Here is a 20,148-nt window from a genome sequence, read left to right as displayed (position 1 = left end):
TGGAACAATAGTTAGTGGATAGGATCTCTGCCCTCAGGGTGTCTACATTCTAGTGATGGAGGCAAACATCAATTATAGCTAGGAGGAAGAATAGGGATTATGTACATGACTGCTTAAGTAGGTGGGTAAGATACCTATATAAGTGCTATGGGAAGTTGACAGTGCCTGAGGTGGCTCAGAGATACTGAAGTGGCAGTTGGTGGAGGATGGATATAAACTGGAAATTATAAATTAATCTGGTAAACCTTAAGAAAATGTGATTTCAGTAGAGCTTCAAAGATGGGGAGAGCAGAGGCCTGTTGGATAATGAAAGGGGAGGACGTGAACAACGTTATCTGCAGGAGTTCAGTAAGGAGGTTGATGCGATAGTCGAGGCAGGGTATAAATTTCTGAACCACTATGGTAGCCACTCAGTTGTCTAGGACGGGGTAGATTACAGCAACGGTGTGAAGGAAGAAGCAACAGGATGTGGGTTGAGAGGGAGGAGTCAAAGATAATGCCATGATTATGGCCTTGAGAAATGGAGGATGGTGGTGGTGTCACCTGTGATGGGAAAGTTAAGTGGAGGAGAAGATTTGGGGGGTATAGATGAGTTTAGTTTTGAACATATTGAGCCTGAGGTGCCAGTAGAACACCGATGTCTTGGAGGCGAGAGGAAATGTGAGATCGCGGAGGAGATAGGGCAGGACTAGCAACATTTATCTATGATTCTATTTTATCTATTTTGATGGTATTGATGCCTGACTACTTGTTTTGTTTTGCTGTTTGTCTCCCCCTTTTAGACTGTGAGCCCGTTGTTGAGCAGGGATTGTCTCTATCTATTGCCGAATTGTACATTCGAAGCTCTGCACACAGAAAGCGCTCAGTAAATACGACTGAATGAATGAATGAGTTATTCTCATAGAGGTGGTAATCAGTGGTGTTTGAGCACTTACTCTGTGCAGAGCACTGTACTAAGTGTTCGGGAGGGTACGATACAACAGAGTTGTGTAGACATGATTCCTGCCCACAAGAAGCTTAAAGTGTATCGGGGGAGACAGAAATTAAAGTAGACTTGGGATTGGTGAAATTGTAGAGAATAAGAATATTTACATAAATATTGTGGGGCTGGGGTGAGTATCAAAGTGTTTATGGGATTCACAGCTTAATTCGTAGTTGATGCAGAAGGGAAGGCGGATAGGTGAAATAAAGGGCTTCATCCGGGAAGGCCTTTCGTAGGAGATTTTTTTTTTTTCCTTTTTAGGAGGGGTTTAAAGGTGGGAAGAGTGGTTTGGAGGAGAAGGGAGTTCCAGGCCCTAGGAAGAATGTGGGCAAAGGGTTGGGGGTGGATTAGATGAGATCGAAGTACAGAGAGTAGAGTGGTGTTAGAGGAGTGGATTGTGCTAGTTGGGTTGTAAGTAATCAGCAAGGTTAGGAGGAAGAGAGCTGATTGAGTGCCTTAAAGCCTGTGGAAAAGTTTGAAGTCAAGGTGGATGGACAACCAACTTGATTTTTGAGGAGTGGGTAGATACAGACTGAATGAGTTTTCAGAAAAATGGTCCAAGCAGCAGACCTATTAATTGAAGCTTTGGGCTTCCTCTCTCTCTAACTTGGGAAGGGGAGATTTTGGAGCAGTTTTGCTCAAAAACTCCTTCCTTTACACCTCTCCCAAGGCCACCCACACACCCTTAGTCTTGTTGAGATTCGGGGGTGCATGTGGTGTTTAAGGTGGAGCGCTTACTCTTTTAAATCACGTTTCCTCCCCACTAGGCACACCTCTGCCCTCTTGCCCAAGTATGCAGTGACCTTAGAGATGGTATCTCACTGCATGGTCATCAGATCGCTTCAAGGTCCTGAATAAGAACCATATTCTATCTTTGGGCAACAACATATAGAAACTTGAAACTGGAATGAGCACACATCCTACTCAACCAAGATTAGATGAGGAACAAAATTTTTTTTTCCCTTTCAGCTGAGTAGGAATTTTGCTAAATTTTGCTAAATCCTGTTTTATGAGGTCTGTGCTCTTAATTCCAGCCATCTGGGGTTTTGTGGTACATAACTCTGAAAACTGTATGAGCTTATCAAAAATGTACAGCGGTGTCTGGCATTAAACAGCATTACCTGGTTAGAAAGACTACCTAAATTGTCACATTAAATTAAGCCTGCCAGCAGTCATTTATGTTGGGTATTTTTGAAAGGAAGTATAGACTTAACTGCAATCTCCAGGATTGCAGAAAGCCCACGTTCTGTTTTGCAAATGAGAATGACTAACAGTGCTGCCTGTTGCAGAGAGCGGTAGGTGGAGTTGCTTTAGAAGCTTTGTTGAAAGATTTATGGATCTGTGAAGTGAAAGCCCAAGGCCATGTGTGGATGTTCCTTTAATGGGTATCTTTAACTGTCTGTTTTGGATTTGACAAAGCCTGACTCTCTAGAGGTATAATGCAGGTTTATGTCACACCAAAAGACCATGCCTCAAGTAAATAAATTCAACCCATTAAAGCTGTGGTCAGCTGCCTTTTGGTATGTAGTAAAGCCAAACAAAATGAACTTTCGAGCAATTGGTGTGCAGAGAGCCAATCACAGTACTTAAACACATGTTAATGTAGCTTATTTCATTGTGAATCTAATGGTTTAAAATGCTATGCCTCTCACCACTCTAGATGGGAAGCTGTGGGCAAGGAACATGTCTGCCAAGTCTGTTATATTGTATTTTCCCAAGATCTTAGTAAAATGCTCTGCATATAATCAGTCGTATTTATTGTGTTCCCTATGTGTAGAGCACTGTACTAAACGGTTGGGAGAATACAGTATAACAGAGTTGGTAGACCTATTCTCTATACGTGCTTAATAAATATCATTGATGATGACGACCACTCCAAGAGCTTTTAATCTCTTTCCCTCTCCCTCCCTCCCCACTCCTCCCTGGACTCAAGAGCCACATTGGATTCCAAGAAGAGTCACCTATGAGCCTTAGGTTGCAGACCCCTGTAGTAATCAAGTTTCTGTGTACAAACTGCATCTTAGAGCAACATTGCTTTGAAAGCAGCATGACGTAGTGGAGGGGCAGCGTGGTGTAGTGGCTAGAGCACGGGCCTGTGAGTCAGAAGCTCATGGGTTCTGCCCCTTATCTGCTATGGGACCTTGGGCAAGTCAACTTTACTGGGCCTCAGTTCCCCCTTTTGTAAAATGGGGAATTTGTAAGCCCCATGTGGGACCAGGACTGTGTCCAACCTGATTTGCTTGTATCCACCCCAGTACTTCATACAGTGCTTGGCACATTGTTAGCACTTAAGTTCCATAATTATTAAATGTGTAAAAGGGATGCCTCACGTACTTTCTAGCGTGAGGGTCTAGCTCATTTTGTGAGCTCCATGTGGTACAGGGTGTCTGTCCAACCTGATTATCTTGTATCTACCCCAGCACTTAGTATGGTGCCTGCCATCTAATAATAATAATAATAATGTTGGTATTTGTTAAGCGCTTACTATGTGCAGAGCACCGTTCTAAGCGCTGGGGGAGACACAGGGGAATCAGGTTGTCCCACGTGGGGCTCACAGTCTTCATCCCCATTTTACAGATGAGGGAACTGAGGCACAGAGAAGTTAAGTGACTTGCCCACAGTCACACAGCTGACAAGTGGCAGAGCTGGGATTCGAGCTGGGATCTAGTAAGTGCTTAACAAGTACCATAAAAGATGAAACAAAAAAAAAGTGTTTTTGTTAGGGAAGGGTGAGTATAGTTGTGAGGAATGGATCCTTTTGTGCAAGCAAGCATGAGTGTGAAGTGGAAGGTTGGAACATGGTGCTGTGTAAATGGTTCCTTCTCTACTGAGCCATTAGAAATCAGAGAAAATGGGGGTCAGACTGGAGCACCCTGATTTGGGGCGAGTGCGAGGAGGCAGCAGGCAGTGCCATGCGGAGGAGACCGTAGTGTGACTGACTGTGATTCTCGGGCTGGGTTTTCAGCAAGAGGCTTGGGAGACTTATGCTGTGTTTTGGTGTGCTCTGAGGACTTGCAGTCTACTATGGTGGAGTGAAGCTTACTGCTGTTTATCATGCTCTGGGGCCACCTCTGCTCCAACCACATGGGATCACGCGTCCTCTAGATTGTAAGCTCGTTGTGGGCAGGGAATGTGACTGTTATATTGTTATATTTTACACTCCCAAGTGCTTAGTACAGTGCATGGCACACAGTCAGTGCTTGATAAATATGATTGACTGCCTGACTGGCACTCCTTTGCCCTTTTGGTTTGCGGTTGAAACTGAACCTCAGAGACCGAGTCTTCAGCAGCTCAGACACACCTAAGTCAATGGAAAGAAAGACATAATTGTACAAATAAATATTCCACAGGATCAAACTAGGAATTTCCCAAAAGGGTTCTGGGAGACGGGGAAAACAAGAAACAGGCTGTGCATCCCAGAGTTTAGGACTGAGGTCTGCAAATCTAAATCATAATCTTACTTGCAGCAAACTTTCAGAGATTGACTATTACAGGTGAATAGCCTATGCCTCTTTATCCAGGCTGTAACAGTTGAACAAAACTGAAGACTACTGACCTAAATTTTAGTTGGAGATGAATTCATTTCTTTATTTAGAAGTAAGACTATGCCATGATATACTTTATATGGATTCTTTGTGTTATTCCTTTCAATTTGAAATGTCTAAGAAAGAGTAAAGCGCCTCCTGCTCCCACTGAAGTGTTCAAAAACAGTGTTTAAATTGGAGCACTCCTAGTAGCTTTGCCTTTGAGCCTTCCTTTAATGGAGCATCCTCTAACCTAATTTTATGACTGGATTCACCATTATGAAGTAAAGCTGCTTCCTCTATAGGAAGTGGTTTCTGTTCAGACCGTGCCCCCTTTCGGTGTAAATTTGCTCTTTTGGTTATTGGTAGACACATAGCCTAAGGTCAGGGGTCTTTTTGCATATACGTAGGGTATGAAGAAAATCTTACTGCATAATTCAGCATTGAAGCAGTGTGGTCTAGTGGGTAGAGTATGGGCTGGGACCCAGAAGGACCCGGGTTCTAATCCTGATTATAGTATGCCCCACTTGTCTGCTCTGTGACCTAGGTAAGTCTCATAACTTCTTTGCCTCAGTTACCTCATCTGTAAAATGGGGATTAAGATGGTGAGCCTCATGCAGGACATGGATTGGGTCCAACCTGATTTGCTTGCATCTACCATAGTGTTTAGAACAGTGCCTGGCACATGAAAAAACATCAGAACTAAAAGAAGAATCATCCTTTTTGTCACAAGGTCTGGATTTTAGTTGCTTTGGCTGCCCCCTTAGCTCAGTCAATCAATAGAATTTATCGACTGTCTTCTATGTGCAGAGCACTGTACTGAGCACTTGGGAGAATATAGTAGAACTAGTATTCAGGATCCCTGCCCTTTGATTATCACCAATTCTTCCCTTAATTTGAGCTTGCCATTTTAGTCTAATGTATCATCTCGCACTCATCAGATGACGTTGGGTCTGAAGGTTTGCTGCTTCATCATATTCCAGTCAAAACAGACTAAAACAGAAGGCAGTGTCCTAGCGTTGGGTTGTATGTGGTGTTCTGTGATGCATCTCCTGTTTACTGTTTTAATGCATAATTGAAGTCTCTGTATGGAAAAAAATAACCAAGATCCTTGTTCTTCTACTTTAGAAATTTTTAAAAAGGCACATTCTTTAAGTTTAGCTACCCAAAGCTGGCAGCCTAGGCTTAGGACTAAAATAACTTGTTGGTGACCTCATGTTCCTGCTTCACTGTATAGTTTAGATTTTTTTTCATTAAACTTCTCTAGAGTCAACTTTGTAGTAGCTAAGATGGTTGATAATGATGACAGATCTATTGAATCACAGGGGATGATTATGTTAATGTCAATTGAAATGAATAAATAAAATGGTGGCATTCATATCTGGCTCATAAATCCCAAGAATAATTGAAACAGATTAGACAGGAGTTCTATGAAAAGTTCTGTAAGCCTGCATTTTATAGTCTTAATTACAAGTATGATTAAAGTGGACATTTCTCTAGTCAGGTTCCTGGAGCCTCCCCTGTAATTAGTGGTGTGCATAAAAATCTGTAATGTATTACCTTGCTTCATTTTTTCTCAAGGTAAAATGCTTTAAATAAGAATATTGTGTCTGAAATGCAGTTGCAGTGATTTGATCTTAAATGATTTTACTTTTGAAGAGGAAAATTGTTGTCTAACAGATCAAAGTATTTCACACTTTCATCTGTCTGTCTTAATCAGGAGTATTCATTCTGGATTTTAGATTTTTTTCTCTTTCAAATGATAAATTTTGGGAAAAGGAAGTCATACATTTATATAATGGATTGTTTTTGTAGAATTAATGTGTTTTTATCAACATATATAAAAAGAATAACAGCAGATTAAATCAATAGGATTAATTAATCCTTTTAGGATTTAATGTTACTAAATTATTATTCATTTAATTTTAATTAAAATATTAATATTAAATTTGTGCTAATCTTTCAGTTTAGATAAGTGCCATGCATGTATGTGTTGCTTACTGTGAACTTCCAAATAGACCCCAAATAGATCAAATTTCAGGTGATTGAAATCTTTTAGCATAATTATAATACATTTGTAACCATAATGAATGGTGATAAGGACCATTTATTAAGAGCTTTGTAAATGCTAAGCACTGGGATAGTTATAAGGTTATGAGATTGGACATAGTCCCTGCCCTATTCAGGGCTCATAATATACCTACCTTATTCCCATTTTAAAGATGAGGCAATTGAGGCCCAGAGAGGTTAAGTGACTTGCCCAGGATCACCCAGTAAAAACCAGTGGCAGAACTGGGATGCGAACCTAGGTCTCCCAATTACTAATCCCTTCAACCTACTCACTGCACCTCTATTTTGCCACCAGCCTCTTGCCCAGGTCCCGCCTCTGGCCTGGAATGCCCTCCTTTTTCATATCCAAAAGACAATTACTTTTCCCACCTTCAAAGCCTCATTGGAGGCACATCTCCTTCAAGAGGCCTTCCTTGACTGAACCGTCATTTCTTCTTTTCCCACTCCCTTCTGTGTCACCCTGTCTTGCTCCTTTTATCCACCAACCCTTAGCCCCACACCACTTATGTGCATATCCATAATTTACGTATATTAATGTCTGTCACACCTTCTAGACTGTAAACTCATTGTGGGCAGGGAATGTGCCTGTTTTTTGCTATATTGTACTCTCCCAAGCACTTAGTAAAGTGCTCCACATGCAGTAAGCACTCAATAAATAAAATTGATTGATTCTCTCTATTAGGCAATGCTGTCTCCCTAAACACCTTGTGGGCTGAAGCTGGGGCATTTGATGATTTTTAAAAAAAAATTTTGTTTTTAAATAATTGCACAGTTAGCACTTGAAAACCACTCTGCCTGGCACAAGTACCAGAGGCCCCAAACCTCAGGGAGTGTGTTCTTAGCCTGTTGCTGCTCCTCCTGTTTTGGAGGATAACATCGCTTCCTGGAGCATCAGAGAAGGAAGTGGTAAAAAAAAAAAATGGGGAGAGGAGGACTGTTGAGGGTCCATCTGCCTGGGCTAAGGTTCATGGTGACCTGTGGAGGCAGGGATGGATTGTGGAGGGCGGGAGTGACGAGACGGCAAGGAAAGGTCGGAAATAGAAGCGTGACATGGCAAATGCAGGGATCCAAAAGGTTACAACTGAACCTGTTGGGGATAACTGACTTTCCCAAGATAATCGAGAGGCAGATGAAGACTGTATTCTGTTTCTGACATGGGCTGGGTAACAGATTTTTCAGGTTCAGAAATAGGATCTAGGCATAGTTCCCTTCCAGCAGGGTTGGAAAGGATGGGAGGAGAGACTAAAAATAACTTGCCCTTGTCCAGTATCTGAGTGAGACATGTAATCCAATCATTCCTTCCTTTCCCTTCAATCTTGCCTCTGGGACTGGAGCCCCAGGACTGAGGAAACAGAAGATGCCTTGATCTCTCATAATATTACAGGGAGTTCTCTCAAAATGTGCACTGTTGAAGAATTAGGGAATATTTTTCCAACAGACCTTCTGTCTGAATAGAGTCCAAGTGCAGTTTCAGCATGAATAGCCATATGAATGTGTGCAATGTCAGTAGTAATTTCTCCTTACCGCAAGGTTGTTCAAGAATGTATTTCCCATGTTCTAGGACTAACTGATGCCTGAGTTTCATATACATTTTCATATCCATTATTTTATTTTATTCTTGATATCTTTTGAGGTTGGGAGAGTCAGGTACTATGATCCTCATTTTACCCAGAAGAAACCCGAGGCACAGAAAAGTTAAGTGACTTGCTGGGACGGGGGACGGGGGACGGGGGGTGGTTGGGGAGGGGGTGGTCATCCAAGAGACCAGTAGCAGAACTGGGATGAGAATCCATGATTCATGACTCCCCGACCTGTGCTTTTTGTACTTGACCTTGCTGTATTTGACTCAGGATAAAGTCCAGGGCTTACTGATAGAAACCTGATCCACGCCCTGCTTAACTCATATGGTCACATATGCTTAACAAAGGAAGTGCAGGGGGAAGATTAAAAAACAGCACAGCTATCCCCAGTACAGCCCGTCCCCTCCCCTTTTTTTTTTTTGAGTTCAAGACCATAGTAAAGTTTCTGAAACTTCCCCTATATTGGGAAATTAATAGATCTAAGATTCAGATATGGGAGTTTGTGCTACATTTATACCTGAGATTAAAAAGACAAAACCAACTCTGTTTTCTCGTTATCCCAAGCGCTTAGTTCACTGCTCTGCACATAGTAAGCGCTCAATAAATGCCATTGATTGAATTGAACTGAAATTCCTGGCCGTTGCATCTAGGCTCCACACCAGCTGTCTCTCTACTTATCTGCTCTCTCTTCACGCTTCACCAAGTCCACGCTCTTCACCTTTCCCACAGTCTCCCATTTCTGACTGCCCATGCCTTCTAAAGCTTCCTCAGATCACCCAAACCAAACTCCAGCCCTCCTAATAGCCTCCTCCAAGATTCATTCCCCTATGGGTTCGAATCCCGGCTCTGCCACTTGTCAGCTTTGTGATTGTGGGCAAGTCACTTAACTTCTCTGTCCCTGTTACCTCATCTGTAAAATGGGGATTACGACTGTGAGCCTCACATGGGACAACCTGATTACCTTGTATCTATCCCAGCGCTTAGAACAGTGCTCTGCATATAGTAAGCGCTTAACAAATACCAACTATAGTGTGATATAGTATTGGGGTAGCCAGCATAGCAGTAGTACAGCCATGGAGACTTCAGAACTGAGAGCCTGTGAACGGGGATTGTAGTGCTAGTGGTTTGGGAGGCTGCTGCGTGCAGTTTGGTCCCCGCCAGTCATGTTTCCATCAGGGCAGAGGGTTTGGGTGGCTCTCCCCAACACCGGACAGATGTGCATGATGTATGTCACTTGAGTTAGGCTGGGAGTAGAGGGCTGTGTGGCAGTCACGGGTACCATTTTGCCGAAGCTCTTCTGAGGTCACCCAGATTTAGAGCATTTCCTCTGATTTATTCTGCTGTACCTCAGAGCCTTTGTTTTCTCTTCCCTGGGCCCCTCGAACATAAGTCCACTTCTGAATGGTAGAACTTGACAATGGGAGCCAAGGCAAAGGGCAGCTGGGGGTAGCAAGCAAATAATAATAATTGTGGTATTTGTTAAGCGCTTATTATGTGCTAAGCACTGTTTTAATTGCTGGGGTAGATACAAGATAATTGGGTTGGACTCAGTCCCTGTCCCTCATGGGGTTCACAGTCTTACTTCCCATTTTCCAGATGAGGTAACTGAGGCTGAGAAGTTAAGTGACTTGTCCAGAGTCACAGAGCAGACAGGTGGGCGAGCCGGGATCAGAACCCACATCATCTGACTCCTCATAGGCCTGTGCTCTTTCCACTAAGCGACGCTGCTCCTCATAATAGTCATGTTGGGGAGAGGGAGAAAGTGGCAAGGAGAAGTGCTACAAAGAGAGAGAGGTAATGTGAACTGGAGCAGAAAGAAGTAAAGTCTGTAGCCAGAATGAAGACTATGTGCCTGTTCCAAAGAACTACAACGAAGGTATTGTGCTTTAAGTGAACCAATGTACCAAGTAATGTGCTACTAAGAACCAAACATAGCTGTGATTATTGCTTAATAGGAACAGTGTGTCCAGAGCCCATTAATAATGTATTCAGTTCTTATTTTATAAACACAAAACCACTCTGGTTTTAGCAGAACCTATGTTTTTTAAAAAAAACCTTTGAAAAATGCTGTGTACATCTTTTAGGTGAAATTAGTTGGCAGTGTAGGCAGCAGAACAGTGTTAATTGCAATTCCAGCAGTTTTGTAGGTTATTTACTAATGGTTGTAGAAGAAAGTTAGAAAAATGAACCATAGTAGGGATTGAGAAGAAAAAATTTAATCTGATGAATTTTAAAATACTTAATGGTGTCCTCATTAGTATGTTCAAATGAAATTTATCAAGTTCCCACCTGGGTGTAACTCTGTGCTGTCTCAGTAGTAAGAAGAAGCCAGAGAAGCAACATGGCCTAGTGGATAGAGCATGAACCTAGGTTTTAGAAGGATGTGGGTTCTAATCTCTGCTCTGGCACGTACCTGCTGTGTGACCTTGAGCAAGTCACTTAACTTCTCTGTGCCTCAGTTACTTCATCTGGAAAATGGGGATTGAGACTGTAAATCCTGTGTGGGCCAGGGATTGTGTTCAACCTGATTATCTTGTATCTACCCCAGTGCTTTATACAGTGCCTGGCATATAGTAAGAGCTTAACTCATTCTTTCATTCAGTTCATTCAGTCGTATTGAGTACCTACTATGTGTAGACCGCTGTACTAAGCGCTTACAACAGTAAACAGACACATTCACATTAACAAGTACTATTAAAAAAAACACCCTTCATTTAGTTTATTTTGGCATTAACATTTCCATTAGAATATTCTCATTGGTAGGAGAAAGAGGCTATCAGGCATTGAGTCACCATAAAAGAACTCCTGATTACTGGGTCCCCTGTGTATTAACAATTGTTGCTTGACAACCTTTTAGGTAGGACTCCTGGCAACTGTAATGAAGTGAACTTTTTCACAAGTTGTTTATCAAGCCAATCTTTACAGGTTTTTTCCTGGTAATGTGATTGTGAATTCCTTTTTTTGCTGAAAGCAAGATCAAGTACAGGGACAAAGGCTTCTTTCCTTAATTTATAGAAAACCTTTTTAACTCCATGATTGCCTGAAACTAGTAAATAGGACCTTTGCCCTCTCTCCACCATAACATCTGTGGGTGGATCTCATTTATCTTATCTCTGCAACCTTTTTCCAAATTCCCTCATGTACATGACACCACTAAGGATTCTTATTTTCTAAAGAGTTTCCAGTCCCTTTCAAATCAATAGGCTGCCTGTTCTGTGGTTTTTGTTTGTTTTTTAGTTTTTCAGTGGTCTATGAAGGTGTTGCAATGATAAAATGCCGAACACATGACTATTAGTCATACATTTTGCAGGTTCTGTTCATTTTTCTTTTTCCCCTCTTATGAAGCAGCAGGATCAATCCTGTAAAGGTTGTGTCTCGTTTGGTTGAAGCTACCGGCAAAGATTAAAATGATGAAAGTAGATAGAATATATCAAGTGTTGGTGGATGAATAGCTAGTTGGTTCCTGAGTGGAAGTCCCATTTTTCTTGATTTTTGTCTTCCACCAGCTTGCTACTCGTATTTATAATCCCAGGTAGGTGAAGTGGAATATGAAAATTAGAGCAGAATTACCTGAAAAGTTTACAGTAGCAACACAACAGTGAGCTTCCTAACCATTAGTTTGAGGATGGTGATGGGAATTAATTGTATTTTTTATTATTATCTGTGGGCTTTGGAAATAGTTTATGTCCCAGCTTGGAATCTGAGACTATTTAAGTCATCATCTTGAAGACCATCAAAAAAGTAGAGTCTAACAGTGACTGAAGTCACACCTTCTCCAAGAGGCCTTCCCTGACTAAGCCCTCTTTTCCCTCCATTCCCTCTCCATTTTGCATGGCCCTGGCAAGTGAATTTATGTCCCTTAAACACTAGATATTTATGCCACCATCAACCTCACAGCATTTGTGGACATATCCGTAATTTATTTTAATGTTTGTCTCCCCCTCTAGACTTCAGGCTCCTTGTGGACAGGCAACATATCTGTCAATTCTGTTATACTCTCCCAAGTGTTTAGTACAGTGCTCTGCACACAGTAAGTGCCCAAGAGACACAGTTGAGTCAGGCATAATCCTAGTTCTAGACTTGCTGAATAGCTTTGTGATTAAAGCCAACCTCTGGCTCGTTTCCATAGTTTGGCTTTTATGAAATGGGAATGTTTTTCTTGTAATCCTTCTGGAAGCATGAAAAATGAACATTAAAACATGAAGCTTTCTTTGGACGTAAGACAATGTTCTAGCATCAAGACACCAAAAAAATTCCTCTATGTGGATAACCAGTTATCCAAAAATATTCTAAAATCAGAAAGCTTGTTTAAGAAATAGCCTGGGGTCTTCCGTGAAAACATCTGACATTACTGAACCCATGCCCATTATCATGGATAATGCAGAATAGTTGAAATCCTCCAAGGTGGCTAAAAATTGTATTTCAGCTCCTCCCTCAACCTCTTTCTCTAAGATACAGAGTAACTGATTTCAATTCCGTTCATTTCCCTTTCCCCCCCTCGGTGAAGATGCTAACAAGGGATGGAATAGCCCCTAAAGAGTTGCGTAGGGAGAGAAAAACACAAGGAGCCTGAATAATCCATATCTTGGATAAACAGCCGTATGAATTGTAGGTGGATTCTACTTGACCCTTTGGGAAAGAAGTGCATAAACGCCTCATCATCATGGGCACCAAATTTTAATTTTGAGCCCAGGCAGAAATAGAATAGTAAGTACCTGTTTGGAAAGTTCCTTTCTGAATAAATGATAACCACAGGCAACATCAAATAGCATGCATCACTGAATGTTACATTTGGCACTGTAAAAAAAAAAACTGTTAGGTTTTGTTTTTTCAGTAAAGGAATTGATTTGTTAGCAAAAGATATCACCTGCAGTGGCAAAGGATTCTTCCACCGAGTATTTATCAATTCTGAAAAGCTGATAGCCTAAAGAGGACATCAAGGATTAGGGCTCAGAGTTTCTCATTTAATTATTAAATTTTAAAAAGGTGGCAGGTTTTATTATGTATTATAAATTACTCATATTAATGTTTGTCTCTCCCTCTAGACTCTAAGTTTGTTGTGGGCAGGGAACTTGTCTACCAACTCTGATGCATTGTTATAATAATAATAATGATGGTATTTGTTAAGCACTATGTGCCAAGCACTGTACTCTCCCAAGCACCTAATACAGTGTTCTGCACATATTAAGTGCTCAATAAATACCATTGTTTATGAAAAGGGGAAAGTGTATTATTTTAGCTATTGCTGGAGAAAAAAAATCTGACTTCAGAAAAAATTAAAATGGGCTCAAATCGATTTTCCCATTAATAATTTGTGGGTAAGGAAAATAGTTGAATTGTGCTCTCTTGCTAACACTGAGGATGGCAAGGAACAAGCAGTACCCCTATACCTGTGTTATTCCCCAAGTGTTCAATATATTACCCTTGAAATGTGCCTTTTCTTAAGAAGGTAATTTTTCTTTAGTGGAGACCTGGCATTAGTGTGTCACTAAAGTCAGTTTGGCCCACAGGTCCAGAGCCCAACCGGCCTTCAGACCAAATGGGGCTACACCCCCATATTGCAGCTGGGCTCACGTAGCCTAGTGGAAAGTGCACGGGCCTGGGAATCAGAGGACCTGGGTTCTAATCTCACCTCTGCCACTTGTCTGCTGTATGACCCTGGGCAAGTCACATAACTTCTCTTAATCCCGGCTCTGCCGCTTGTCAGCTGTGTGACCTTGGGCTTCACTTAACTTCTCTGTGCCTCAGTTACCTCATCTGTAAAATGGGGATTAAGACAGTGAGCCCCATGCAAGGACCACCTTATTACCTTGTATCTACCCCGGCGCTTAGAACAGTGCATGGCACATAGTAAGTGCTTAATAAGTACCATCATTGTTGTTGTATTTGGATTTGTACATCCAAATCCTGCATGTGTGGGTTGGGGTGGTGGGATAACGACACTTCACACTAATTTCATTTCAGCTTGGGATCAACTATGACTCTGAGTGTGTGTTCTGCTGCATCTGTGTCTTCCCAGTTTTTCTCCAACCTGAGAAATCCACTTATTTGTCCCCACCCAAGTCTGTCTGCACTTAAACTATATTGAATTTCATACCACTTTTGTAGGGACACTGCAATGTGTTTTTTTTCCTGTTCATCTAAATCTTTTGATTATGTCCTTTATTCAAAAGTATGGCAGTCCTTCCCAGTTAAGTATTACCTGTTGTCCTTAAAGTCATAATTCCTGCCCTAAGGTTCTCAATAAAGATGTTATCTAGAAGGTGGCTGCAAATAGAACATATGATTGGCTTCCCAGGAATTCCCTGACCATTCAGAAGTCACAGAAGTATACTGCAGCTTTACTTAGACAGGGTGAACCTATTCACCTTCGATTTTTTCCAATCTTCAAGGACATCTCCTCTCTCTGGGAGTTATCAAAAATAAAAGCTAGCAACTCTAAAATAACATCCTCCAATTTCTTAGGTGCTTTAAGAATGCAGGCTCTGTTGGCTTAACTGCATCAAGTTTATTTAACTATCCTGTAGTTGTTTCTTCCCCTGTGGCGCTCCAGAGAGTGCTAGGGCAGAGATATTTGTCATGCAAGATTGGTTTGTCCAGCTGCTGCACTGCTTTGAAGGCTGAAGCCACTATCCATGGCTGCCATGTGAATGGGAGTGGCCCTAGCAAAGGTGTCTGGTTCTGGGGTGGAGGTGACACAGCAATGGAGGGCAAATATCCTCCTCCCTCTTTCCTCTGTCCCTCCTATCCACCTCTTTCTCTGCTTCTTTTCTCCTTCCTCTCTCCCCCTCCTCTTCTGCCCCCATTCTCTCCTCTTCCTGTGCCCCCTTCACTCCTCCTCCTCTGCCCCTCTCTCTCTCCCTTCTCTTCCCCCTCTGTCCTCCTCCTCCTCTGCCCCCTCTGTCCTCCTCCTCCTCTGCCCCCTTCCTCCCTTGCCCCCTCTCTCCTCCTCTGCCTTCTCTCTCCCCTCCCACTTCTCTTCAGCTCTCCCCCCCCCCCCCCCCCCCCCCCGTTGCTTTCAATCCCATTTACAGCTCAGGGAGAGGAGAAGCAGGCAGGCAGGTAGGGATTTAGAAAATCTGCATCACTGCTGTATTCTACACTAAGAAAACCATGGAAGGAATATTGAATGAAATGACTTCCTAAAGCTGGGGTTAACTCCTGAATGACAATTGGGAGGTGACAAAAGAACCTTAGAGTAGAAAAGTGCTCAACACTTCCCATTACCATCCAGCAAAACAGTATGCTATTGAAAACCTGGGGTGTATTGCTTCTGTGGTCAACCAGGAAGAAAAGGTGATGGAGAATAAAGGAAATAAGGAGATTAATGAGTGATGAATGAGTGTGTTACCAGGCAGTTCTTCTGGCTGCATATTTGAATAGCCATAATTGTAAACAATGCTTGTGTATATATTTGTTGAATAATGGAAGAAACAGAACTTGGTTCTTTCTGGGACATGTCATGGCTCTGCCCAGTAAAATAAATAAAGCCCCCACTCTGCCACGCAGAGATCAGTAACTCAATTGTGTGATTACTCTATAGCCAGAAATGACCATTTCAGGGTAATTTTCTCTGCCTTCATCTTTAGGGCATGTGCCATTCTTTCAAAGTCCTTGTACTACCCCCAGGTCCGGGGATGGAGGGAAATCCAATACTAAGGCCTGTTTGTTGTCAATCCTGAGACCAATTGTTCTTGACTCCTCTATTATGCCAGAGAGGTATGAAGCCCATTCTAAAATGGGCAGGAGAAGCAGTGTGGCTTAGTGGAAAGAGCACAAGTTTGGGAGTCAGAGGTCGTGGGTTCTAATCCCAGCTCCACCACTTGTCAGCTCTGTGACTTTGGGCAAGTCACTTAACTGCTCTGTGCCTCAGTTACCTCCTCTGTAAAACGTGGATTAAGACTGTGAGCCACACGTGGGGCAACCTGATTACCTTGTATCTACCCCAGCGCTTAGAACAGTGCTTGGCACATAGTAAGCACTCAGCAAATACCATCATTATTATTAAAAACCACTGTAGGTTTTCCAAAAAGGAATAATTGAGCAAGCTTTTGTTTTTCACCTCCCCACATGTGCTGGGAGTTTATTTGAAATAGTGGCATACTTCGTTTTCTTTCTAAATATGGTTTCAATCTATTTATTCGCCCTATCTCAGTGGGGTAACTTCAATACTCAGTGATTCCACAAAAACACAGAATTCAACCCCATTACGTGTTTTTTTTAGGGAAGTGATATTTTCCATTTGGCAAGGAGGCATCACTTAGAAACATTCATGTGTTGTTCCTATGAGCTGTGCCAGAAAATTATCATCTTGGAAGCCGTTTTCTGTGTGTGTGTGTGTGTGTGTGTGTGTGTGTGAGAGAGAGAGAGAGAGAGAGAGAGAGAGAGAGAGAGAGAGCACGAGCACAAGCGAGCAAGTGATTTCCTGATATTCAGGAAGAGTATTAGCACTCAAAATTCGGTGCCTTCTCTGTGATGTTTATGGTCACAGTTGGGAATTGTCACCACCCTGACAAATGTGTGTTGTAAATCCTCTTTTACCATTCTCCACATATGTGTGAGCTGTCTAAACAGGCACTCCTTTGTGTTTTTTAAGCATAGATCAGAACTTCGTGTCAGAAGTGAATGAGATTGGAGACTGGAGGGTGAAGAGTGAGTTGTATTGAACAATAGAAAAAAATAATCAGTTGAACTTTAAATTCTTTCCCACCAGATCGTGGAGGGGGAAGGAACAAGAAAAATCTTGGAAGTTCGATCACTGTTTTCACTTATTCCATTGAAGCCTTTTTAATACTTTTTTAAAAACTTATTTTGTTTTTTCACCTCAGATTCAGCCATATGAAAAGATAAAGGCAAGGGGCTTACCTGACAATATCTCTTCTGTCTTGAACAAATTGGTGGTGGTTAAACTCAATGGTGGATTGGGTACCAGTATGGGCTGTAAAGGCCCCAAAAGTCTCATCGGTGTGCGGAACGAGAATACTTTTTTGGATCTAACAGTTCAGCAGATTGAGGTGAGATCTTCAAAAAAACTATTTGACCTCATCAAGAGGCATTGAAAGTTCTTTTCAGTCAAAGTTCTTTGCAAAGGACAGCCAAAGTTAAGGAAATAAAATGGCAAGGAACTGCAGCCATTGTGTTTAGTGCAATACTGAGGCTTTAAAACGTTTGAAAAGGTTTCGACAACTAAAAAGTAGTAACTGATTACTAGATCTATGACACAAAAGATAATTCCAGGCATTTGAAGTAGAAACTGAGATTGTAGTGTTCAGCTGTTCAACAAGTATTCATTAGAGTATCTCTAAGGAGAAAAATCAGTGTACAGCCAGTTCTCTTAGAATTCTGAAGAATTTCCTCTTCACAAAATATCACATTTAGTCCTCAGCATGTTTTTGGCATCTCATGTGTGGGGAAAAAACTGTCACCACATTGCACTGTATCCAGACAGACACATGTTGTCAGAATGTCTCTAATTTTGCCATTTTACTCATCTGAGATGTGTAGGGAGAACACATGCTTTGGAAGATCTTACTGCAATCTAACAAATTTACTACTTATTAGGAGAGACAAGTAAGAAGACCACAAAATTTGCATCAATGTGTATCAACAGATACAGTAATTACAAGACTGAAATCACAGGGAAGAGTGAGTTACTATTTGTGCCAGAGAGTAGAAGCACAGAAGCAGCGTGGCTCAGTGGAAAGAGCACGGGCTTTGGAGTCAGGGTTCATGAGTTCGAATCCCAGCTCTGCCACTTGTTGGCTGTGTGACTGTGGGCAAGTCACTTAACTTCTCTGTGCCTCAGTTCCCTCATCTGTAAAATGGGGATTAAGACTGTGAGCCCCACGTGGGACAACCTGATTCCCCTATGTCTACCCCAGCGCTTAGAACAGTGCTCGGCACATAGTAAGCGCTTAACAAATACCAACATTATTATTATTATTAGGAGTTAATCAAAGGGAGCTTTCTTGAGATGGGACTTGAGCTGGGTGGGTTTTTTGTTTGTTTTGATTATTTTTCATAAGTAAAGGTGAAAAGGTGACATCTTGGGTATAGACAGCTTCAGAGGTTGGGGGTGGGGATTGAGCAGAAGGTGCAATGAGGCCAGCTTGTCTGGAATAGAGGTGGTGTCCTATAGAAAGTAGGCAGGTAGTACAGTATACGTTTTTGGGTGGTATCAGTCTCTTCAGAAGGAACAGATCACCCATGGTGGTTGATCTGGCATATTATACTGATGATGTAATTCCTTAAAAGCACCCAAAAGTATGGGATCTGATATGAATAGCAGAATATTTGGGAACTCTTAGATTACAGGCTGTGGCTGCCTGGAACCCTTACTATTTCTCTTAGAGGAATTGTGAAGCTCTCTTAAATCTGTGCATTTGACTATCAGTGAAGCACTTGTAGGTTCTTTTCAAGGTTTGCAAATATTTTTGGGTGTTTTTTTTTTTAATAAGGGAGCAAAACTACTGCACATAAAAACCCTAACAATGCTTCACATATTACACTTTCTGTTCTAGCATTTGAACAAAACCTATAACACGGATGTTCCACTTGTTCTGATGAACTCCTTCAACACTGATGAAGATACAAAGAAAATTCTACAGAAATATAGCCATTGCCGGGTGAAAATCTATACCTTCAATCAAAGCAGGTGGAGTACTAAAGAATTTACCGTTGTAATGTGGGAGCTTTATCCATAGAGAAATGAGCTACTGGGGAAAATGGTTACAGTGAAATAGGGTCTTGTTTCTAGGCAACTGGGGGTCTAGAAAGCTGCTTTTCAGTGGGGTGCCCAAGGAGGGGAAAATGACATAGTTAACTTTGGATTTGGGTGCAGGAAGGAAGGAAAGAAGAGTTATTAACTCCCAGCCCTCTGTAACTCAAAGTTCTGGAGGAGGACTCCACAACAGCTTCAAGCCTGGACTTACATGAGTTTTAAGACAAGGGAGTGTGTATCCCACATTAATTTTATAAACTGTCCCGGGAACACCATGCAATATTCAAGTGCTCTCTGCCCCAACCTGGAGTCACTTGAAGGAAGACCCCAATTGGTGACTGGTGGAGATGCTTGCAGCATGGAAGGGTCTTGGTTGCATGGAATGATTAAAGTACTGGCAAGTAACCTAAATGGTTTTCTGTTGCCTTGATTACACCTTGTTTCACCTTAGTGGCGAGCCTTAGGAGGGAGTTAACCTCTCTTGGATGCTACAATGCATTACGTTTGTGAGTTGACACTTAATAAGAACATTTTTTTTTTCAGGTATCCTAGAATTAATAAAGAATCCCTCCTGCCTGTAGCAAAGGATGTATCTGTCTCAGGGGAAAATACGGAAGCCTGGTATCCTCCAGGCCACGGTGACATTTATGCCAGTTTCTACAACTCGGGTTTACTTGATAATCTTATAAAAGAAGGCAAGGAGTACATTTTTGTGTCCAACATTGATAATTTAGGCGCCACAGTCGACTTGTATATTCTTAATCATCTTATGAACTCGCCTAATGGAAAACGTTGTGAATTTGTCATGGAAGTTACAAACAAAACAAGAGCAGATGTGAAGGTAAATACAGTGAGGTGTTGGAGGATTTCCTCCTTAGCATCTAAAATTTTTTTAGTATCTATGTATATTATGAAAATGGCTTAATTTAAACTTTCTCTTGGATACACTCTGTTCAGGCTCTATTCATATCTAGATTTTCTCTTCATGTTTCTGCCTTTTGGCAGAAAACTACTATTTGTCTTTCAATAGTCAGTTTATGATCACTGTTTAATATATACTTCCATTAACACAGTCAATTTCAATGTCTGTATATTTTGCCATGAGTCATATGCCTTTTTGAGCCTGGCCTGAAGTGGGGAATGCATGAAATTTTGCCACTTTAGAAGATCAGAGCCCCATCTCCTCCATCAGGGTCTGAAAATTACTAATACTAAAAAAATTCCACTTAAGTCCAGTATTCCAGTGGATGCAGTGTGCTTGTGCCCCAACTT

At 41.7% G+C, this 20,148-nt stretch overlaps 1 protein-coding gene across 2 annotated transcripts in view; it reads left to right on the top strand.

The window, feature by feature from the left end:
• Positions 1-20,148, top strand: part of UGP2 (UDP-glucose pyrophosphorylase 2) — a 42,644-nt gene that overhangs the window by 16,527 nt on the left and 5,969 nt on the right. For both annotated transcript variants that reach the window (XM_007672060.4, XM_001513005.6), the window contains exons 4-6: positions 16,985-17,170; positions 18,677-18,810; positions 19,420-19,717. In XM_007672060.4, coding sequence (XP_007670250.1) covers positions 16,985-17,170; positions 18,677-18,810; positions 19,420-19,717 — 618 coding nt within the window. The remainder of the gene's footprint in view (positions 1-16,984; positions 17,171-18,676; positions 18,811-19,419; positions 19,718-20,148) is intronic.

The sequence above is a fragment of the Ornithorhynchus anatinus genome, chromosome 9, assembly GCF_004115215.2.
Source record: "Ornithorhynchus anatinus isolate Pmale09 chromosome 9, mOrnAna1.pri.v4, whole genome shotgun sequence".
In the NCBI taxonomy this organism is placed as follows: Eukaryota; Metazoa; Chordata; class Mammalia; order Monotremata; family Ornithorhynchidae; genus Ornithorhynchus; species Ornithorhynchus anatinus.
This window is presented reverse-complemented; position numbering and strand designations above follow the sequence as displayed.